The 25,340-nt window shown below is 40.0% G+C and overlaps 1 protein-coding gene across 2 annotated transcripts in view; it reads left to right on the top strand.

Moving 5' to 3' along the window:
* The window catches only part of znf236 (zinc finger protein 236), a 95,398-nt gene extending 76,666 nt beyond the window's left edge, over window positions 1-18,732 (top strand). For both annotated transcript variants that reach the window (XM_080768158.1, XM_080768157.1), the window contains 2 exons: window positions 5,358-5,531; window positions 15,387-18,732. In XM_080768158.1, the coding sequence (XP_080624284.1) occupies window positions 5,358-5,531; window positions 15,387-15,508 (296 nt within the window). In that variant the 3' untranslated portion in view covers window positions 15,509-18,732. The remainder of the gene's footprint in view (window positions 1-5,357; window positions 5,532-15,386) is intronic.
* Window positions 18,733-25,340: the final 6,608 nt, after the last annotated feature.

Here is a 25,340-nt window from a genome sequence, read left to right as displayed (position 1 = left end):
ATTGTATACAGTTCCATGTGTGGGGGGCATAGTATTGAAAGGCAGTCTTACCCAGTTCAGAATTGATATCAGGAATTTCTAATAGAAAGTAGTCTTGAGAAAGGGTGTGATGATGTCCTATGCCCTATTGCTTTGGGCTGTAATAGGCTGCAAAGATAACTAGGTAACCTGTACACACACGCGCTTCATCGATTCGTCCATGGCAAAATTAGCTACAACAACACTACTAAGAAGAACTAATAATCTGTTTTGTAGAGCTGCTGCTTTTAGAAGGTTTGAAGAAATGTGGACCTGTATGTACCTAACTACAGTATATCCTATTGATAAAAGAGTGACTCAAGGCCACTCTTTTATCTGACAAGGCAACAAGTATTCCAATTATAAAAACAAAGGAAACTAAACAAATGCACTGGGGGTGCACATCCGCATAAACAGAACAGCATGCAGTATTTTCTTAAACATTTAAAATGCCGGGACACCATCACTAAAAGCACAGGCGCCACCAGTCCCAAACTCTTCTCCCTTACGGCTCCAAAACTATGGAATGCACTTTCCATTGCAATCATAACTGCAGACTCACTCTCAATCTTCCGCTGTATACACTACTGTAATTACATAGTTTCATTATATTTATTTTCATGTGTCTGATACATCCCATAAGCCATACAGCTGAGGTCCACCTGGTAGTGATAGTAATAAAATAAATAACTTTTGAAACATTCATAGACAAAAGTAAAATAAGTTCTCTGTGGCTATGCATATCTGACCTTTCTCTGAAACCTTTAGTTTAACTGCAAACCTGCTTATCAGGTAAGACCTGGTTAAAAAAAAAAGAAGCTTCTAATATATTATTTACACGATCTATAAATCTCACACTATTAAGGCAACCGGCCGGTTTCACGCACTGCACAAGGTGCCGTTTTTCACTTGAGCACCTGCCCCTCTAAATGTCTGCACGCCACTGACCAGTTATAACCATTTGTCTGACTCCACCATCCAAGTGCTTGTGATTTATGAACCAAATAGTCAGTATATGTCAATGCCAAGGGATAATGGAGTGAACAGATGTTTGTGTGATTATTTAGGCTGTTCTAGAATCAGCGCAAAGTAAGGCAGCACTGGCAGCAGTCTCTTAGAATTAAACCAAGTGTCAGAGTTCCTAAATCTGTAATTTGAGGATTTAGCATCGCGTAACAGGCGTTCCCCCGTAAAAATGGCTATCTTGGACACCAGCCTTTGTCACGATAGCGAGATACTAATTTTAGGGAAAGCGCATCAACACGCTAGAAGTCTGCATAGTGTGTAGCGTGGCCGCAAGATACCGTTTACAGATAGTGGAAGCTGATAAAATGCGTCATTCACAGGTTGTAGGTGCTAACGAGTAAGGCGTAAGATAGGGCTGCAAGTGCCTTGGCAAAACAGTAATGTCATTGCCTTTTTTCTAAATACCGGTTAAGCATTTATTGGCATTGAAACTCGTTGCATGCATGTTCCTTGGATAATGAACACTGCTATTATTGGTGTCGTAACTTCTTTTCATGTAGAGCCACCCTTAGGTTAAAAGATATTCCAATCGCACACAATCTCCCCTAGTCTTATTCATTGATTTCTGTCATATGTCATAGCTGTGTAAACAAAGACAAAAGTGAACCACCTTCACTCACTCTCTCTCTCTCTCTCTCTCTCTCTCTCTCTCTCACGCACGCACGCATGCACGCACGCACACACACACACACACACACACACACACACACACACACACACACACACACACACACACACACACACACACACACACACACACACACACAAACGCTGTGAAACTGATTATACCATGGCAAAGTTAGCAACAACACAAACTTGAAATGAGAAGAACTAATATATTCAGTGTTGAAGAGCTGCTGCTGTTAATAAATGTGGACCTGGGTGTACTGTACCTAACGGCAGTATATCCTATTGATTTCAGTGACTCAAGGCCACTCTTTTATCTGGCACAACATTGACACAGCATGTGTCAAGGGGGCTACGTATTGTATTCCAATTAGGCTATAAGAACAAAGGAAACCAAACACATGCACTGGGGTCTCTTGTTCTGTGTCTGACAATCTTTTTAATTTAAAATTTAATTATCTCTTTGGGAGTAGCCATCCGATCATTCCCACCCAAATAAACAAACAAACGTAAGAGTTAGATATAAGTGTTATAAAAAATAACTTTCTACTGTCAAGAGACATGCCCTAATATCTTATTTCTTCTTCCGATAGTTTAGGTTTTGTGTTTAGAATTTAGTTCACGAGTTGCTTTTGGCAGATTTTTAATAAGAACACCCCCCCAACCCCCTTCACCTCTGCATAAACAACAGCCTACACTATTTTCTTAAACATTTACCAACTTCTCTGTTCAACTCTTAGAGAATATATCAATAGAGACGGCACCGGATTTCTCCTCCCATCCACTTGCATTACGTCGTTGCTCTAAAGCGCATGAGGTGATTTCACTCCTCCTTCCGGGTAGGAACAGAGTGCATTCTGGGATGGATTGGGCCCAAACACATGAACGCGCTGCCGTTCACGTGCGTTCACATATGAAAAAGCGTCCACGTGTCATCATGAACGTGCGCAATGATAGTCAACGGACCATAATAATGGGTCAAGACTCAAGACCCACTGTTTGGGAAACAGTGGACTATTAGACCACAGTACTGCTGTCCATTGACAAGCTATTTGGAAAGTGTAGTGAGCAAAGCTACTAATACCAGTTAGTTACTCTTCATTACATTAAAACATGTCATTAATCCCTCTGACAACTTATCCTGAGCTGCAATTATAAAAAAATATAAACATATATTGTTGATATGAATATTGAAATCAATATGAATATTGATTTGAAAGATATTCGACAGGTCCTCTGCCTGCTGTCTTATCAGATAAGACCTGCTTATCAGTGCACATAGGACCAGTTATAACCATAATTTTGTCTGACTCCACCATCCAAGTGCTTGTTATTTATTAACCTAAAATAGTCTGTATATCTGGGGAAAATACAGTGAACATATGTTTTGTGATTATTTAGAGTGACTGATCTAGAATCAGCGCAAAGTAAGGCAGCAGTCTCTTTCCCCAGCAAGCACGGTCATGACCCAGTCATGACGAATTAGTGGCGTCTCTATTGGGGCCAGATCAAGACAAACCAAGACTAGTCCCATCTGGCCCAGAGTATCACATGATTTCAACCAACATACATTCTGCCCACTAAGACGGACGTCCCTATCGATGAATCAGAGAGTCCGATCGAGGCCAGATCAACTTAAGTCATGTGATCTGGCCCAGAATAATCTATATTATTTCAAACTGGCCCATACGGGCTGTGATCTGGCCTAGTCCTGAACGTCACCGGATGACATCATAACGTCGTCATGACGTCATTTGGCTTAATTAATGTCATTGCGCTTATTTTTTTCTCTGAAAATTACCGGTTCTGGCATCACCATTATAGGGACCTCCAACACTGTTTTAAAAAATACCCCCCTACTGCCCAGTGTGCACAAGAATATTTGGATAGGATTCATTTCTGCAAAAGATACAGTATTTAAAAAAATGAATAGATGCATTGCCATGAAACCCGTTGAATGCATGCATGTTCCTTGGAGAATGAACACCGCTTTCATCTAGAACCACCCTTAGGTTTAAAGAAAATCCAATTGCACACATAATCTCCCTTAGTCTTATTCATTGATTTCCCACAGGAACATGTTTGATGTTGATCATCAGGTTTGTATACTGTATGGCGTATGCTACAAAACCTTTACCAGCTCTTAAATATACATAGCCACTGAATCACTGATGTTTCCATTGAGTTTTCCAACCTATATAACCTTGTATTTAACAACAACTATAGGCAGAATCTACGGTACATACCGGTTAAAACAGAATTGACTGAATAGCTTTTGTTGCCCCACTGATGGCACTGATGGATTTCTAAGATGCACCACATTTTTCGTTTTCGATTCTGTGGATTTATGATTAACAGGAATGTAGAGGTCAGCTGGTCTATGAATAATACACACACACACACACACACACACACACACACACACACACACACACACACACACACATGAAAAAATATTTCTTGTTTAGAAGAGTACTTGGAAGTAATGAATAGCTCTATAGAATGAATAGTTTGTTTTGCTGTCAGGATTCAGGATAAAGGTCTGTTTAATACATGGAACCATTTCCATGATTAAGAGTGAAATGGGGCTGTTTACAGGCCACTGCTCTTATCTTTCGACGGGCAGGTCCACCACCGAGCACCAGTAAACATGTACAAAGACGTCTCTGTCAACCCCTTACAGTTTACAGTGGACCGTCAGTTTGACTAGGTCTATTTATAACGCGTAGCAGGGTCATCAGTCTGTCTTTGTGCGTGCATTCATTTGCAAGATAACTTGAGAACGGATGGGCAGATTTTCATGAAACTTGAAGGGAATAATGAGTACTCTGCCCCATCAAGGTCACAAGCAGCAGAGGTAGAACAAGACAGGTTCTCAAAGTGGGGGCCGTGGTCGACAGCGGGTGCAAGTTGGAAAGTAAAAGTGCTAACAAAGTACTAACAAACAACAAACAAACTATATATATATATATATATATATATATATATATATATATATATATATATATATATATATATAATCTTTCATTTTAACACATTTCATGTCATCCACGAGATATCTCGAGAAAAGCTATTATTAGATTTGAAAAGCTTTAAAAAAGAAAGTTACCTTTTTGTTTTAGCTTCCATCGCTAGCCTCCATAGGCCTCCCATGGTAGAAACAGCCTACATGATAATCCTCTGTGTCACGCGGTCATTAGTGGTTTTTAGTGCTCAGAATGGGATAAAGGAGCTTTAATTAAACATTAATTCAAGGTCGCGCGAAGCATAATAATAGTCCAATCGGCAGTCCACAGACGCGGCTATGGAGGACAATCACTTCCAGGTCGACCGGACGAGGGCTCTTCTTCTTTGCTTATTTTGCGCATTTCACTGGCACTGGCCTCACGATACCGCCTATGGAATCGGGCAGGATTGTGTATTCATAAATGAGTGTGCTGATTTAACCATTTTCAACCTGGTGACCCTATCATTAATTGTGTCGCTTGTAGATCAATGCGTGCCTTGCTTGTATATCGTAGCTTCACTATTTATTTTTCTTCTCATGGCTATTTGGGGGTCCTCCTTGGGGGTCCTCCTTGGCATGGAAAGGTTGGGAACCCCTTGGAACAAGAGATGTTGGTCTGGGCAAGGTTTGCACACGCAGGCACAATATCTGTTGTAAATCTTTGACTCTTGTGTTCCAGGTGAGAGGCCCTTCAAGTGTCTTCAGTGTGACAAGGCCTTCAACCAGAAGAGTGCTCTGCAGGTGCACATCGTCAAGCACACGGGCAAGAAGCCCTTCAAGTGTGAGGTGTGCAGCATCAGGTTCACACAGAAGAGCAACATGAAGCACCACATGAAGCGCTCGCACGGCTACGGTAAGACGCACGCACACACGCACGCACGCACGCACATCCACACGCACACACACCAAATGAACCCAGGAAGGCATCTCTGTTCATTCAAAATAGAAAGTTAGAATAAAGACAGTGAGCTTTCGGTCATAGACCTGCTTCAGGCATACATCAACCAGTGAATATGACATTGGACTGTTTATATAAAATACACATCTCTCTCTCTTACTCTCCCCCAAGGTTCCCCAAAGCAAGTGCATATTTCTGTGTACTGGAAGATAGACTAGGCAGAGGCAAAGCTCATATATGATTGATCTGCTCCTTAGGCACGTCTCCTTTTCAACTTGGTTCTCACTGTGAACTTTCTCCTGAGGGTCTGCATGCGGTGTGGCTGGAGAGCGTTTCCATTATTAATCAAAGACAAGCTGAAATGAAAAATATATGGGTTATAGACTAGAGAATTATGTCAAGTACCAGTCAGTCTTCCACACAACCATGAGTCATTGAGCTTGACAAGGCAGTGCTACTCTGCTGGATGTCAACAAGCGTGGCTGCTGCGCGTTACAATCTATTTGAAAAGCTATAACAGTACACACAAAACAAAATGGTACAAAAAAACCCTGAGAAATAGGCAATGCAGTAACCGACACTTAATTCAGAACTCCTTGTTTGATAATATTTTACTTTCCGGGTGTAGCGATCGTTTAGCATTGTTTCCATTCAAAGCTAAACACAGGCGACTCGTCACTGGTAGGTGACCAGTATATCGAAATGTAAACAGCAACATATCGTATCGTTTGACATCGTATCCTATCATTTTGAAAATAATCGATTGCATCAATACTAAGTACATTGTATTTAGCAATTTTAAGAAGAAAATAGAAAAGGAGGGTTTTTTAACATTCAATAAACATTACCTTTTTTTAAATTTTATATAATTTATCGGTAACACTTTATATTAAGGTCGCCTTTATAATGCATTATAATGTGCTTATAAGGCATTATAACACTCGTTATAAATGTTTGTAATCATGTATAACAACTAACCACGTTTATAACATATTATAAGTGCTGGTCATAATGCATTATTATGCTCAGTGGAACAGCACATTATTTATAACTATCATAACTTAGGTGGTTATGAATAATAATAATTTTGCTATAGCATATTATACAAAGTTTTGTCCCTTTACTTAAAGGTCACAAAGTCATGCTATAGGGTATTATAAAATGATACAACTGCTAATAAACATTAAAGAATGTTGCCACTTTACTTAAAGATCTCAAAGTCCTGCTATAGCATATTATTGGAATGCTTATGTTGTCCAATATGGAGAGTCAGATACAGTCTATGGGACAAACAAGAGAAACTGGAAGTGGTGAAACTGGAACACAAGATGATAAATGATCGTTATGATGTTCTCTCTGGAAATGATTCATTGTTTTTATCAGACTTATCACAGATTAATAATTAATCTTGATGAATCACCATTCTCTGTACATTTTAGTGGGAGCTATAAGATAAATGACTCTCTCTCTCTCTCTGTCTCTCTGTCTCCCCATCGTACGTGCTACAGTAAATTGCACATCTTTCCTGTGCCTGCTGCCTTGTGTTTCCCTCACCAGACAGGTTCTCTTTCCATCTGGTTCGGATCCATCCATGAGATGATTAGTGATGACTAGTGCAGTGTGGATAGAATGATGGGTTAAGACTATTACATTTAATTGATCCATAAATTAACTAACATAGTTAAATCGGTTAATTAAACAGCCCTTAGTTTAAACAAAACATATCACCTACAAGTCAAATCAATCGTAACTGTTGAGTTAAATTCATTGTTTCCTTGGATTTAAAATCATTTTTTTTGCAATCGTTTTTTGCAATCGTTTTATTGCATAGCCTTGCTGGCATTTCGCCTCTGTGCCCTTCAAAGGTTGACGACACCAAAGGCCAAATAGCCTTGCCCCTAAGCTGATTACATTCCAGGCCTGCTTCCTATATTGACCACTCATTATGCTGTGCTCAGACGGGCAGATGGAGATGGAAAGATACACAGAATATGTGACGGTAAAGCACTAAGCACACCCTCGACTCCTCGAATGTAATATTGCGATTATACCCTTAAAAGATCTACGTCAACTCAATTTCTTTGTAATTAAGATATTCGATAGAAATTCATACTTTTATTTATGAAAAAAAAGAAAGGTGATTGGTTTGCGCTTTGCTGCGTCAATGCAGCTACAGTTGGAGGTTTGTATATTTGCATCTGGAAGTTGAATCCAGCTCAACAAATTGTTTGCTTTGTATCTTTTGCAGTAACTACAAACATCGGATTTGCTTTGTTGCTTCACGTCACGTCACGTCATCAAAATTAATTTTTCGTACGCTTGGGAAGTCTAATTGGCCATTTGATTAATTGGCAGCCGCCTCCACAGTATCATCCTCACATTTTCCAACTCTATGGTGTATTAGATTTGCCCTGAAAGGATTAATTAGTTACAGTTTGTTCTTCATTGATTTCCAGTAAACAGTTTCTTTAACTCAGTGACTGACAGCCCTCCCCCGCCTCCTGTTCTTCCGTTGCTAGGCTTTTTTTCCCTCCAATTTGCTTAACTTTTAAGTAGTCACAGAATATTCATCTTCACTACGATCGCTCCCCGGACCGTTTTATAATGAGAGTCCCATTTGTAAATCCGTCCATGTGTTCAAAAGTTATAGAGCCCATTGAAAATTCAATGCCGGTTGCGACAAAAGTGGAACGATCTAGGAACAGAAATTTGAGGTTAAGAAACGAGGGAAGTGGATGTGAGGCAATTTGTGCGGCCACGTGGTTTCCTTGTGCCTCGAATGCTTCACTGGGAGTTGAACGGTGGATCATTGTTTAGCCAAGTATAAAAAAAAACTAAAAAAGCTAAAACTAGTCTAACTCGTCCTTGGCAGATACACATTTTATTTTAGGGTAGACAATCTCTAGAACGGATTGTTCCTGATTCCGATTTGATTCCTGTGCTAAAATATTATATAAACACGCCTATAGGACCAGATGTACTTTACCACTGTCTCACCGTGCCAATGTCAGTCATTTACTTGCACAGTATATTCCATGGATACTGTATATTACCGTTTATGATTTTGTTTTTCATCCTGCGTAAGTGCAATGTTTTACAAATCACCTTAAAACACACTGCATTTGCATAGCACATTCTTGGTTTCTGATGGTTTTGAAAAACTGGTTTAATTGGGATTACATCTATGATTTTTATGCTAGCTCATGAAAGATCACCAGCACTCATTGGAATGTTGTTTATGGTCTCCTATTCATTGATAACGCAGCAGCAGTTCACATCAAGACACAGGTCTTTTAGCCCACAGCCTTCCTCAGCGTGATTCAACGAAACCATCCATCACGCTGAGGAAGGCCATGGGCAGAAACGTCCATGTATTGAACTGCTGCTGTGCGTGTTATCAATAAATAACTGAACTGCTGCTGTGCGTGTTATCAATACATAACTGAACTGCTGCTGTATACGTGTTATCAATAAATAAGATATCCTAAAAGGAATTCAATTGAGTGCTGGTGATCGTTTTCACGCACGCACGCACGCACATACGGAGGAAGGGTATGCTTAAATTCATATTTAGAGAATGTTTCAGATGAAACAAACAAAAACAAACAGATGATTTAAATTGAATATTTAGGGAAAGACACTCAATAAAAAAAAATATATATATATATATATATATATATATACAGTATATATATAGGAACTTCTGCACATAAAAAAACCTGTGGGAGGTGCAAGTCTAGTTAGCAGGCATAGACTTCAAGAAGAGAAATAAAGGGGACTGCACACTCCAGGGAATAGAGACGGACAACTCGCTGCATCATCAACTTATTTATTAGCACGCCGTGTTTCGCCGTCCTGATGAAGCTCACGGCGAAACGCATCGTGACAATAAATAAGTGCTAATCGACTTTCTGTTCCAAACATTTGCAATCCAAGTGTTCAATCTTTCAGCCAGGCTATGGCTGGTGATCACAGTTAAAGTTGGGTAGGGAAGTCTGTTGCAGGAAGTTAATCCCCCAGTATTAAATAATTGCCTTCAGAGCTGTCAAATTACTGGTTCATAATATCAGAATCAGTCTATTTCCCCTGAACATTTTGCTGTGCTCAGCTCAACAACATAAATAATGGAACTGTGGCTATGGTCTAATGAATAACCATCTGTTTTTACTTCAGAGAACAGCAACAGGATGATACGTTAATTTGTGATGTTTATGGATTTCAATTAGATCTGCTGGGGCTGCTATTAAATTCAGCAGCCCCATATTTAACTGTAGCAGAATGCAGTCATTTTGAATATCCTTCATTATTGCACTGTAAGAACCATCTTACCATCTGGACTTGGCTTTGCATTTCTAGTCACCACCACCATTTAAGACTTCACAGCTGGCTGGACAGGTGTTAATAAGTGCCCTCGGGAGCTAGTTTGTTCATAGTTGGACTTCTTTGTGGTGTTCTTAGATGGGATGGTAATGTCTTAGTGTTTTTAAAGTATTGCTGTTATATCGATACCGTCTCAAAGGGCTTTGCAGGCTCACAGTTAACAAAGGTAACACAGTCCACAGACTTTAATTGGGCAACGGTAAACCCCTTGGTGAGAGAGGAAAAGAAACAAACAAAAGGGGAACACCTTTCCAGAGCTTTTTTCCACACCTTCCGACTGATCTCATTCGACTGCCAGTATGTATGTAGCAGTCTGAAGTATAGTCTGTTTGGTGGTGAGCCACCTTAACGGTAACCAGTTCAATGTTCTTCATTTGTACTCACGGTTCAAATACAAGCAGTCCAGTGAAAAGCAAGACATCACAACAATACAAAATTCAGACATAAAAAAATAACTATAAATAACCTAAGAAGAAAGTCGTGACCAGTGCGTTTACACACACACACACCTATACTCGCTCATCCACTGACCTCAGAGCGTCATGGCTGTCTGACTGAGATGCATCATCATGTGCTGTCTTTTTTTTTTTGTTCAGCAGTGCACGTACGGGCTGCAGGTACAAAATAGTTCTGTATCGTTTATCTTTCCACCCCAGGGCCAATAAAACGGCCGCCGGAGCAAACGGGCTGAAATGCACTGTGTAATCATGGATAGGAGCAATCTTGAGAGATAGACCTCTCCTAAAATTGCATCTGTGACGAATATTGAACTGACAGCTTAACCCACTTTGGGCGGGAACCCCTTTTGGTGTTAGCACTATGTTATACTTTAGCTATTGAAAAATAGCAGATCTACAAGCTAATAGCGTGTGGTGCGCTACGAGCTTGTAGGTCTGCTATTTTTGACTGACATAGAAACATAGCTTTTTCAGAAAACTGTCAGGATGTAGAAGACATTTTTAGAATCTGATCTCAGGTCAGAATGGGTTGAGTTGAGACTTGCTTACTAGTCTGGCTCACTTGATGATTTGTTTCATATTTGTTGCCCCCAGAGACAGTATACCAAACCATGAACTTGAGGGAAAATGACAACATTGATTCAATAAAAGAGGATTATCATGGTTTTGTCAATGTGAAACGGGACCACTTTCTAAGACAGAACAAATTGAATTCTGTTTGAAAATCAGCTTAGAGGCTCCGACTACCCCAACAGAATTATAGCAGAATTATAATTATTATAATCAACAATGTTCAAATAATAAATTAGAAAAAGAAAAAAAAGACCTTGGTGATTTGTCTCCTTCCTACTTGAAGGCCCCCTGAGCAGCACATGAATGTGTAAAGTCAATTAGAAGTCGTCATCCACCAAAATGTACTTTTGTGTATGCCAGAATAACTGGGTGTCACAGGTTTTGTAGCAATTTAAAGCATTTGTAGAGGCCTGAAATGGAATAATTGAAATTCTATCTATATGTCCCCTCATTTATGAGGTGAAATTCAATCTAAAATGTAAAATAAATACATTTAAAACATTAATTTTTTTTAAATGGAGGCCCACTGTTCACCCATCACTTTTGAGTGTAATATATAGATCATGTACTGTATTTGTATACATGTAGACTGTTATGCGCTTTTATTTGTGAAAGAGTTTGGAGTTATGTGGTTTCTTCCCGACAGCAGAGATATTATTTTACAGACTCACCTCAAGGTCGTGTTCAGCAATCAAAAGACGAGATCGCTTCTCGCCTCCTCGCGTCTTACTGGTAGTATAAAGTAGCATTTTGTGGGCTTTTATGCCCCCCCCCCCCCCCACAGCAGTCTACAAGGCAATTGCCATAAAATAATGGTGCTGTCTACTGCGGATAAGTTAGAATTTCAGAATTGTCCGAATTTTATTGAGAGGATGGCCCCTAGCCTTGAGATGCAGCGTCTCGTTTTAGAGGGTGTTCTATACCAGGTGTTCCCAAACTTTTTTGGACCAGGTACCCATTTTGGGGTAGATATTTTTCCAGGTACCCCCTCATCCTCGCAACACGGATAACAATATATTTACAACCACAAGCAGTGTTTCCTGCAGGAATGTCTAAATGTAGACGTCTAAATGTAGACGTCTAAATGTGTACGTCTTCTCTTATGGGGGTCCCTGGCATATCTTTTCAAATGGGGGTCCACGGGCTAAGTAGTGTCAATTTGGGGGTCCTTGACATGAAAAAGTTTGGGAACCACTGCTTTAAACACTTTAGCACTTTATGAACATGAACAAAATAGATGGGTCCCCCCTGGAACTCCCTCAGGTACCCCTGGGGGTCCCCGGACCCCACTTTGGGAACCACTGCCATATCGTACGGCATACTATGGCACGCCGTTATTCATCATTTTTGAGAATTTGGAAAAAATGAAAAAAAAAAACGATGGGTTATAGCCCATGTTTTTTGAAATTTTGAAAAAAAAAGTTAGCCTCGTTTCTCATCATTTTGGACCGTGGGCTATAGCCCATATCGTACGGCATACTATGGCACGCCGTTTTTCATCATTTTTGAGGATTTGAAAAAAATGGAAAAAAAACGATGGGTTATAGCCCATGTTTTTTGAAATTTTGAAAAAAAAAGTTAGCCTCGTTTCTCATCATTTTGGACCGTGGGTTATAGCCCATATCGTACGGCATACTATGGCACGCCGTTTTTCATCATTTTTGAGGATTTGAAAAAAATTTAAAAATTTAAAAAACGATGGGTTATAGCCCATGTTTTTTGAAATTTTGAAAAAAAAAGTTAGCCTCGTTTCTCAACATTTTGGACCGTGGGCTATAGCCCATATCGTACGGCATACTATGGCACGCTGTTTTTCATCATTTTTGAGGATTTGAAAAAAATGAAAAAATGAAAAAAACGATGGGTTATAGCCCATGTTTTTTGAAATTTTGAAAAAAAAAGTTAGCCTCGTTTCTCATCATTTTGGACCGTGGGCTATAGCCCATATCGTACGGCATACTATGGCACGCAGTTTTTCATCATTTTTGAGGATTTGAAAAAAATGAAAAAATGAAAAAAAAAACGATGGGTTATAGCCCATGTTTTTTGAAATTTTGAAAAAAAAAGTTAGCCTCGTTTTTCATCATTTTTGACCGTGGGCTATAGCCCATATCGTACGGCAAAAGTTTGGGAACCACTGCTTTAAACACTTTAGCACTTTATGAACATGAACAAAATAGATGGGTCCCCCCTGGAACTCCCTCAGGTACCCCTGGGGGTCCCCGGACCCCACTTTGGGAACCACTGTTCTATACATAGAACTATAACATTACAGCAGTGCAAGTACACAGTACTAAAGACACATAGGTGCAACATAACATACAAATACACAATACAGTACAAATACACATACAGGTACAGTTAGCTTGCTCCCCTTCTCCCACCCCATCCCTGATCTCCCCTGTTGAGAGGGGAAAGGTAGGGAAAGTGCAGGACCATCAGGGTGGCATGCTGCAATATGGCATGCCAGGTTGACATGTCTTTTGTTTCCGTACAGCAAAACCACTCACCTAGACGTCACACAAAGGCCCTGTCAATCACGCTGACAGTGCAGCCGCTGACAATGCATCACAACATAATGATGATGTTTCTCTTCATACTGTAAAGTCTTGTCCTAAGTTTAGCCTCCAGCTCCTCACTACTGATGCTGAGCACTTTCTGCTGTGTAGCCTACATAGTTATTGACTCCAAGAAAGTCACTGGAGAAGACAATATGGAGCCTTTCTTTCTCCAACTCTCTCTGCTTTGATCATTTTCAAAATATGTATTTATAATCTGCTTGCCCATGTTTAGCCGAAGGATAGTCTCGAAACAATTTTTCTTCCTGTTGTTGGCACCTGTAAGCCCCTAGATTTAGCCTCTGCACTTAGATGTATTACTGATGAAACCGACAGTACCCACCAATTACTGTAAACCTCTGCCTAAATCTTTGCTGGTGTCTCTCTCTCTCTGTGAGACGAGATCAACATAGGCATACTGTTTGTTCATAATGAGCTCCAAACAAATGACCAACCTGCCTCCCTTACTTCATTCTTAGATTTATACTCTTTTTTTAGGGCCGAATAAAAGTCGGTTCGGCGCTGTAGAGCCTACAATGTGACGTCATTTGAGGTTCGGGGGGCGGGTACCGTCCTAAAGTCGGCTCTTCGGTGCTACTGAAACTTTCTGACGAGCCGAAATCATTTCGGCACTACAGCGCCGAAACAGCGGTAAAATAGGAGTATGAATGGGCCCCAAGACCTCTGCAGGACTAGGTGTTAAGACCTCTGCAGGACTACAGTAGGTGTTAAGACCTCTGCAGGACTAGGTTTTCCTTGGGTCAATATCTCTGACTGCTTTTAGTTTTTGTGCCTCACACTCGTGTAATTATATGCTGTGTACTTTAATTATTGACGTCCCGATATCCTCAGGACACAAAACGCTTAGTAATAGTAGTTTTTCTTTTTAATTTATCAATATTGGTGTTTGTGTTTCTTTCTGATTTACATTAGTTCTCTCTGTTATTTTCTAATTTGTTACATGTGTGGTTTGCTCTGTTGTAATGTAAGCGTCATTGAAAATTAGGCTCCACCCCTCAGTGTATTCCTGAGAAAATAAATAAAGGTTGAACGAATGATTCGCACTGACAAGGGAGACAATACACATATCGATACCCAGGGGGCAGACTAGAGCAATTATAAGTGGCTAGTAGTCTAATAAAGAGCCTTATCTTGATTTATGCCTTATGCCTGAACTTATTAATAGCCATATTTTACTATTTTGAAAAACATTTTAAAATAGTTCAACTAGCTGATTTACATAGAAATGATGTGTTTGTTGATTGGCTATTCTGACAATTTTTCATGTTTTTCAAAATATAAAAAAATGCTAAAAGGTATAAGGGTATATATGGCAAGTGGCAAGATATTGCTCGATTCCAGCAAGTTATAGGCCATCCTAACCTTGAAAATAGAATGTTCCACAGTTCCAGGAAACTGAGCTAGCATTGTCCAAATGCCGGGGAGAATTAATAGGTTCCAAGCTTGTGCCTGAAAAGTATGAATATGTATTAGACATTTCCAAAAAGAATACAAATGAGTGGCATCACAAGGCAATACAAGGAGTTATGTATAAATGTATAATATCGGCTCAAAAGTTTTATTGGACTTTTTTCAAAAAGAATACAAATGAGTGGCATCACAATGAGCAATATAATGAGCATAACATTATGATCTACTGTATATGGTGGACGATTATTATTAATAGCCAAATCATTCATACTTTCAACCATGCTTTCAATACTTCATACATTCAACCATTTCATGGTTGAAACCTAATATCTGGGAGATAAAAATCTCTGCGTTCACTCATGGCAAACATCTCATGAAGATTTTTAATGTATTTATTTTTCTCCTTCTAGGTCAGGTTCAGGACGTGTCGCTGCGCCAAGAGGACGGAGGGGCTCAGGTGGAGGTAACCCCCGATCTGGACCTGGAAGGTGTTCCAGAGTCCTCTGGAGATTGGCACAATGTCTTCCCTTAGCCACAAGCACCAGGATACAGACTTTATAATGCCTGAAGAAGACACGCATGCAAGACGTAATGTGCACAGTACAATCAGGCACTGAGAGGTTCCACCACTACACAGCAGTGGTTCTCAGTCAAAGTGGGGTCCGGGGACCCCCAGCCGTCCACGGCTAAAGATCAGCTATATTTGAAGTATTTCAACATTTCAAAATAGTAAAAAAGGAAAAAAAAAGCCAAGAAGTTTTGGGATAAGTGGTACGGCACTGGCAAAAATACCAAACTAGGGATCCTTGAAATTAAAAAGTTTGAGAACCAGTGGGCTAAAGTCCAAGCGAGCAGCTTTGCCTAAGCTTTTTATCTGCGTCTCAAAGGGGTCAAGTAAGGACCTCCTCTGACCCGCCACAGATCGGTCCGTTTTGGATATTCAGGGGAGTTTTTTTTTTTTAGCAGTGCCCTGCTTTCTCTCATCGCCAGATTAAGTGTAAAGCCAGAAGGACTCCTGGTTCCCTCTCATTGGCATAATGACTGTTATGTGCTTTCGCTTACTGTTTGATTCTCATCAATGTGATTACCTTCGGAGAGGTCTGACTCAATAAGCTGTTTATGCAAACAGAGCGACGCGTGTCCCAGAACGTTCACCTGTCAAGGAGTCATGGGTCACTTCAGTTGAACAGAGGGCTGACACGCCGACCGCAGATGAACACCATGGTGGCCACACGGCATCGTTCTGTGACCACAGAGACTCGTTGTCTTATCTTCCTTTAATATTCAAATTGGCATAAGGGAGTACCGGCCGGCAGGACTACGTCGTCATGCTCATATCACTAGGACTCGGCCATAACCACCACGGCTTCTTTTGGTTTAAAGATATTTTTGGGGCAGGCTTTTTGCCTTGTTATTGATAGATCACAGTGGGTTGATAGGAAAGGGGGAGAGAGATGGGAGGGGGACACACGCAGCAAATGAACCCGCTACACGCTGTCAGGCTGGATTGCCAGCCTAGGTCCCCGGACCGCTATGCCGTCCCAGGCCAGCTTCTTCTGGTTTGGTTGCCGTTTATCAGAGACAAAATCTCACATTTTCGCATATTTATACTGTGCCTTTTCCATGAGCGATGTTAAGTGAAAATAATATTTGTCATGTGGATTTAGAGAAAACTACTAGGAAATCAGAGGATCCACACATAGAGATGGTGTGGCTAGGCTGCTGAGCCAGCCTGACGGCGTGCCACGAGTTCGACTCCTGATCCCGACGGCCTTTGCCGCATGTCTTTCCCCCCACCTCTCTCCCCATTTCCTGTGAGTCTACTTTCAACCTATCAAAAGGCAGAAAAAGACACAAAAAAATGGTGTGGCTCTAATGTGGATCAGGGACTTCATGTGGCCAGCCTGTGACATCAGTCATCTATATTTATTTATTGTGTTTTTGTCATTATGTTTAGGCATTTCTGCTTTATTTTTTAATGACAGTGAGAGAGAGACTGGAAAGGAGGATAGAGAGCAGGGGAGTGACACAGAAAACAATACAAACAGTAGAGGTGCTTATGTGGCCTACCGGCAGTGTACATGAAAAGCTGCTCATCGGTCCAGTTGGTCAGACATGGACACACGCACGTACCCGTGCGTGACTGCGTGCGTGCGTCTACGACTGTGTCTATTATTTTAGGCTCTGTCATAGACAGCTGGCCTCTAGCAGAACCATGCTGTAACAATGTATGGATTCCCTCTAGTAAGATATTGATGTCAGCTCCATCTTTGAGCTGGTTCAGGCAAAAGTCGATAATTTGCCAACTCTGGCACTGCAAGTTTGGGTCCACAAATAATCATAACAAAAAACAAAAGCAAAGAAGTTTAGGGATAAGTGTCCCTGATCCTGAAAAGGTTGAGAAGCACTGATAAAGCTCTATGGCGTTGAGTGGTGTAGCAATGTGCTAATAGGGACTTTAAGCAACGATGGCTACGGCAGTCCGCTCTGGCAAGCGGAAATAGATCAGTGCTCGAAACATAACCTTGCCTCACCAGGCTTTCCACCACCTCGGATGAAAGCCTGGTCTCTGTTTCAAAAGTCCGTATGATCCTCTCGGGAGCGGATGATATCGTTACGTCATGTTGAAGTATTGTTTTGTAGTCGACAGGCAGGAACAACAGGCGGCATCTTCCTTTTCCCTCAAACCGATTTTTCTCAATAAAAGCTACAGGCTACAAGAGCTTTTATTGAGGGAAAAGGAAGGAACCTTCCTTTTCCCTCAATAAAGTTGCCGCCTGTTGTTCCTGCCTGTCGACTACAAAACAATACTACAACATGACGTAACGATATCATCCGCTCCCGAGCGGATCATATACAGAAATGAAATGGTGCCCAGGCTACTCCATACATGAACCTGCTTGCCGTCGCAGCCCTTTCTACTACGGCAGAACCTGCACTTACACGTAGTGTCTACAACGCCATGTCATAACCATGTTTATTGAAATTAGCTGTCATACATTCACACCGATTGCTCCATCACCTCTCTTATGCTGTGTAATGTGTTGGCATGCTCTGAATGAAGAAATAACACAAAATACCATGTGTCATATTAACCATGTTTATTAAAACGGCTGCTTAACGATTTTGAGAGCTACTGTGATTGCGTCTTAGCCGACGTACTTCTGCGTATAGCGGAGCCGTCCTGAAAACAGTCGTTGCTTAAAGTCGCTAATGACACCAAGCAGCGTCTGTAGCTCCTCTGCAGGGCCGATTCTACATGCCTTCTAAATCAGTAGTTCTCAATCATTTTTCATGCCAAGGACCCCCAAAATGATATGTATTTGAACCCCCCCCCCCCCCTTGTAGATCTGCTATTTTTGAGAACCACTGTTCTAATTTCTAAACCACTGTTATAAAGTTTTTTGGGAAAAAATGTCTTGCTAAAATACACAGATGCTTTGAATGGGTTAACATTGTAATGCACACTGTTGCTGTATACAGGGGGTTCCTGATTTGACTCTGTGTCGAACAAACTGTCATATCATTTAAAACTGTGGCACCAACTTTTGTTTTACGCTAATTCATTTTGTAAATAGGTAAATAGATAGATTGCATATATTTTCTGATTTGCTAAAAGTTATTATTTTTTTGTGAATATGGAATTGTAGCATAATATGTTATGAAGCCAGTGTACAGATGATAAGCTGTTTTTATGTGAGGAAGGGTTGTATTTTGTATTGTTGAAAAGTATTTAATAATTAAAAAAAACTTGCTTTTCTACTATATAATTAGTTTGATTTTATTTTTTGGGGGGGAGTTTTGTATGCTTTATTCAGAATTTTCAGTGTTCACGGTTGTCTACATTGTAGAGACAATACAGCTAGGGGCCAGATAAATACTTCACTTGTGTACATACATACATACATACATACAATACTTCATTGGCACATAAATACTTCAGTTGTCTGTACCTACATACTCATTTTTAAAGGACCAAGAAGTCACGAAGTGACTGGTCACTTTTTGTCCATATCGTACGGCATACTATAGCGCGCCGTTTTTCATCATTTTTGAGGATTTGAAAAAAATGACGAAATGACAAAAACGATGGGTTATAGCCCATGTTTTTTGAAATTTTGAAAAAAAAAGTTAGCCTCGTTTCTCATCATTTTGGACCGTGGGCTATAGCCCATATCGTATGGCATACTATAGCGTGCAGTTTTTCATCATTATTGAGGATTTTTTTTTAAATGAAAAAATGAAAAAAGAAATCCGCAATTTCCGCAATTTCCATTTCAGCAATTTCAGCAATTACCAATTCCGCAATTTCCGCAATTTCGCAATTTGACAAAAACGATGGGTTATAGCCCATGTTTTTTGAAATTTTGAAAAAAAAAGTTATCCTCGTTTCTCATCATTTTGGACCATGGGCTATAGCCCATATCGTACGGCATACTATAGCGCGCCGTTTTTCATCATTTTTGAGGATTTGAAAAAAATGACGAAATGACAAAAACGTTGGGTTATAGCCCATGTTTTTTGAAATTTTGAAAAAAAAAGTTAGCCTCGTTTCTCATCATTTTGGACCGTGGGCTATAGCCCATATCGTACGGCATACTATAGCGCGCCGTTTTTCATCATTTTTGAAGATTTGAAAAAAATGACGAAATGACAAAAACGATGGGTTATAGCCCATGTTTTTTGAAATTTTGAAAAAAAAAGTGATCCTCGTTTCTCATCATTTTGGACCATGGGCTATAGCCCATATCGTACGGCATACTATAGCGCGCCGTTTTTCATCATTTTTGAGGATTTGAAAAAAATGACAAAATGACAAAAACGATGGGTTATAGCCCATGTTTTTTGAAATTTTGAAAAAAAAAGTTAGCCTCGTTTCTCATCATTTTGGACCGTGGGCTATAGCCCATATCGTACGGCATACTATAGCGCGCCGTTTTTCATCATTTTTGAGGATTTGAAAAAAATGACGAAATGACAAAAACGATGGGTTATAGCCCATGTTTTTTGAAATTTTGAAAAAAAAAGTTAGCCTCGTTTCTCATCATTTTGGACCGTGGGCTACAGCCCATATCGTACGGCATACTATAGCGCGCCGTTTTTCATCATTTTTGAGGATTTGAAAAAAATGACGAAATGACAAAAACGATGGGTTATAGCCCATGTTTTTTGAAAATTTGAAAAAAAAAGTTAGCCTCATTTCTCATCATTTTTGACCATGGGCTATAGCCCATATCGTACGGCATACTATAGCGCGCCGTTTTTCATCATTTTTGAGGATTTTAAAAAAATGACGAAATGGCAAAAAACGATGGGTTATAGCCCATGTTTTTTGAAATTTTGAAAAAAAAAGTTAGCCTCGTTTCTCATCATTTTGGACCGTGGGCTATAGCCCATATCGTACGGCATACTATAGCGCGCCGTTTTTCATCATTTTTGAGGATTTGAAAAAAATGACGAAATGACAAAAACGATGGGTTATAGCCCATGTTTTTTGAAATTTTGGAAAAAAAAGTTAGCCTCGTTTCTCATCATTTTGGACCATGGGCTATAGCCCATATCATACGGCATACTATAGCGCGCCGTTTTTCATCATTTTTGAGGATTTGAAAAAAATGACGAAATGACAAAAACGATGGGTTATAAGCCCATGTTTTTTGAAATTTTGAAAAAAAAAGTTAGCCTCGTTTCTCATCATTTTGGACCATGGGCTATAGCCCATATCGTACGGCATACTATAGCGCGCCGTTTTTCATCATTTTTGAGGATTTGAAAAAAATGACGAAATGACAAAAACGATGGGTTATAGCCCATGTTTTTTGAAATTTTGAAAAAAAAAGTTAGCCTCGTTTCTCATCATTTTGGACCGTAGGCTATAGCCCATATCGTACGGCATACTATAGCGCGCCGTTTTTCATCATTTTTGAAGATTTGAAAAAAATGACGAAATGACAAAAACGATGGGTTATAGCCCATGTTTTTTAAAATTTTGAAAAAAAAAGTTAGCCTCGTTTCTCATCATTTTGGACCGTGGGCTATAGCCCATAACGTACGGCATACTATAGCGCGCCGTTTTTCATCATTTTTGAGGATTTGAAAAAAATGACGAAATGACAAAAACGATGGGTTATAGCCCATGTTTTTTGAAATTTTGAAAAAAAAAGTTAGCCTCGTTTCTCATCATTTTGGACCATGGGCTATAGCCCATATCGTACGGCATACTATAGCCCGCCGTTTTTCATCATTTTTGAGGATTTGAAAAAAATGACGAAATGACAAAAACGATGGGTTATAGCCCATGTTTTTTTAAATTAAAAAAAAAAAAGTTAGCCTCGTTTCTCATCATTTTGGACCGTGGGCTATAGCCCATATCGTACGGCATACTATAGCGCGCCGTTTTTCATCATTTTTGAGGATTTGAAAAAAATGACGAAATGACAAAAACGATGGGTTATATAGCCCATGTTTTTTGAAATTTTGAAAAAAAAAGTTAGCCTCGTTTCTCATCATTTTGGACCGTGGGCTATAGCCCATATCGTACGGCATACTATAGCGCGCCGTTTTTCATAGCTGGGTAATCTATTTTCAGGCAAATTGTGTTTATTGTATTTTATTTTACTCAGCCATAACAATTTATTTTCTGTTAACCAACTTGCTGGCTGGCAGGCAGGCAGACAGCTACTCAGACAGGCAGACAGACAGACAGCTACTCATGGAGAATTGGACAGGCAGGCAGTCAGACAGCTACTCATAGACAGGCAGACAGACAGCTACTCATGGAGAATTGGACAGGCAGGCAGACAGCTACTCATGGACAATTGGACAGGCAGGAAGGCAGACAGCTACTCATAGACAGACAGACAGCTACTCATGGACAATTGGACAGGCAGGAAGGCAGACAGCTACTCATAGACAGACAGACAGCTACTCATAGACAATTGGGCAGGCAGGCAGACAGCTACTCATAATAATAATAATAATAATAATAATAATAATGAATTTTATTTATAATGCACTTTTCATTCACAAGGAATCTCAGAGTGCTAGCCTACTATTATCACTCCATTCAACCACCTCATTTACTTTACTAATAGATAGACATACCAACCAAAACCCAACCTTTATTCATTGCAGCCAGCAACACCTTCCTGGATCTCAGCCAACTCCCTCCCCAGGAGTGGGGCACCCTCCCACACTGTCAGGAAATCCCAGTGGGAACTGTAACTGACTTGACTAACATTCCGTTCACCACAGCAAATCCTCCTCCTCCTCCTCCTCCTCCTCCGACCGACAGCAATGTGAACCGATTAATTATGTTGAACTGTCCATCAACTGTCTGTCTGTCTGTCTGTCTGTCTGTCTGTCAGTCGTGTGTGCGTGCGTGTGTGCGCGCGCATGCGTGCGGCTTCCTTCCACACAGCTGTGATCCATACACTCTGACGGACCAATGACCGACGGTCTAGACCCGGATACAGTAGTCGGGGCTTATGATTTAAAATGGAACCGCACGCGTTCCGTAGCAGTGTGTTTGGGGCGTAGCTGCAACAAGGTAAGGTTTGTTTTAGAACCGCATGGTTGTTAGCCAACATTAACTCTGTTCTTCTGTTGTTTTTTTTAATATTAGTGTTGTTAGAAGGACTGTTGGTTGTTTATTGTGACTCTAAAAGGACAACAATATGAGGAATGTGTTGGTACTTTTTGAGACACAAACAAATAAACAAACAAACAAACAAACGGGTGGAAAGTAAATAATTACATCTACTGAAGTACTGTGGACAATATATTGTACTTTTATATTTTATTTGGACACTACTAGTTGTTTTGTAGATTTGGATTATTTAAAAAAAATATCCCTTTGGCTACATTGGCTACACCATTTACCACTGGGCTAGCTACAACCACATTTTGGCCATTTGGAAGTAGCTGATCTACAATCTCACAATGCATTGTGATGCAATGCATTGTGAGATTGTAGTTCTGCTATTTTCAGATTAATTTTTCTTTCAAACATTTGATATGGGACATTTCTGTGTAATGAGCTACATTTGGTCATTTTTTAAGTGCATTTTGATGCCATACCCTTTTACTTTAGTACATAATGGCAAAACAAGTTGTAACTGTGGCTCAGACACTTCACCCCTTTTGCAACCAGATCTTATTTGAATGATTTTTGAGACACACTTTCCTGGGGTTTTTATGTGTTTTTAGATATTTTAGTATTTCAAAGTGTCCATGGACTCCATGATGTCATGGACACCGGGCTCACTTCCTTCCTGAACTACAATTCCCACAATGCTTTGGGCCACTGCTCCTCCTTGTGGATAGGGGGAGGGCTGTCTTACTGAGACAACATTTAGTCCAGGAAGGAAGTGAGCCCAGTGTCCATGATGACATCATGGACTCTTTTAAATACTGAAATATCTAAACGCATAAAAACCCCAGGAGAGTGTTTTTTGTCTCTAACATCATTAAAATAAGATCTGGTTGCAAAAGAAAAATGCAAGAATTTCCTAAAGATGTGTTTTCTACAATGTATAATATCTGGATAAAGAGTAATGTTGGTGTATGTTTGTGTCTTACAGGTTGATCATGTGACCTTGGTGTCATGCGGTGACCTTGGCTGCAGTCTTCAGGAGATAGCTGGTATTGATAATAGAGTGTCTACTCGGCTGAGCTGAAACGAATAACGGTGTCAACGAACGCTCCCTGAGATTACGAGGCGTACGGTGCTCGGGACGTATTGTGCCATACAACCTACGCGGCTCTATTAATACCGGCTATCTTCAACTGAGCGACGGAAGGCCCCCCATGGTAATTACATACAGAACTTTTTAGCTTTTAGGCTTCATAAAAGAAATGGTTGCACAAGGCAGATTATAGCCCTAGAATGTGTGTAATAATGGTGACACAGCTCTGTCAGTGACTGTTATGACTTCCAAAATGTCATCCTGTAGGCCGACAACTAATTTTCTTTTCCCCTGCCATTTCAGAAAGTGAAGCGGACTGGAGGTGTGAACTCTATGCTGTTGCCACTGCTGGGTGAACTCTATGCTGTTGCCACTGCTGGGTGCTGTTATCAGTGAAGGTTAGTTAACCGTCTGATTCCTGCTGCTTGTTTAAGTGGGCTACATGCTACCATACCATAGGTTGTCTTTCGCGCCATGTATAATTTCACTTAATTTGTGTGTATAATGCCAGTCCACATCACAGTTATGTGATGTTTGTGGAGGCATGTGATTTATTTATCGTTTAACATAATTTACGGGTAAAGTCTGTCCACATCCACATCACATAATGTATGTTCTCTTGTGTCTCCTCTCTATTCTTTAATAAAGTTGTTTATTTTTTGTTGTCATAGTTTTTAATCGCATTTTGCTTTATTTTATTTAGGTAATTTCTTTCTTCTTGCCTATCTTTCCCTAGTTCTTCACTAGTGTTTTATGTGATGTGGAGGTGTGTGCTTTATGTCTTATGTCATTATGGTAGCATGTAGCCCCTTAACACTGTGTTTACAGCTTACTATGCTGTAGGTCTGTGTACACTAACAAGAGGAAGCAAATGATGGCCGCTGTGTCATTTGCTTCCTTAGTTGGTGTGTGTGTATTTTGTTTAGTGCTGATATTGAAGGTAAGTGAGTGTAGTTTATTATCCTTGACTGTTGGGCAGAAACCTTGTATCTCCATAGTTCAACCTTTTGTAAATTAATTAACTTACTTGGTCATGCTACAGTGTCACACACAAGTACCAAATGGCCAATCTCATGAGGCAAAGATAATCCATTATTGAATATTTAACATGTAGTATTCTGTTTTTCAAACCAGTGAAGTATCAGCAAGAGTTTGTGACTAAATAATAACATTGGAACACAGATTATTATATTAATAATATTGGATCAGTTGTTTTGGTCCATAAAAGTAACCATTTTGGACGTACAAGGTTTTTACCCAACCTTCATATTTTCTCTCTTCTTTGCTTTAATAAAGTTATTTGTTTTTGGTCTCAGAGTTTTTAATCGCATTTTGCTTTATTGTATTGTAATTTCTTATTTCTTTCTTTCCTATCTATGACACTAGTTTTTCACTAGTGTATGGGTGAGTCGGGTCATGTCTCGAGTACAGTTTCTCATTTGGAGCTGTTTCATGTAATTTACCAGTAAAGCGTCATCACGTCAGTTCACATCAGATATGAACACAGGCCGATATGTGATGTGCATTTATGTGGTTTTTTTTAAAGGTGATTTTTCACAGCAATTGCGGCTAGCTCGTCATTCACGTCTGTTGGCATTGCGCCATATGAATTGTGTTTATTGCTGTTCATGTTGTGTACTAATGTTCATATTGCTGACAAATACTGGGGCGCAAAGA

Source organism: Protomyctophum bolini (genome assembly GCF_963924005.1).
Source record: "Protomyctophum bolini genome assembly, chromosome: 7".
NCBI lineage: Eukaryota > Metazoa > Chordata > Actinopteri > Myctophiformes > Myctophidae > Protomyctophum > Protomyctophum bolini.
This window is presented reverse-complemented; position numbering and strand designations above follow the sequence as displayed.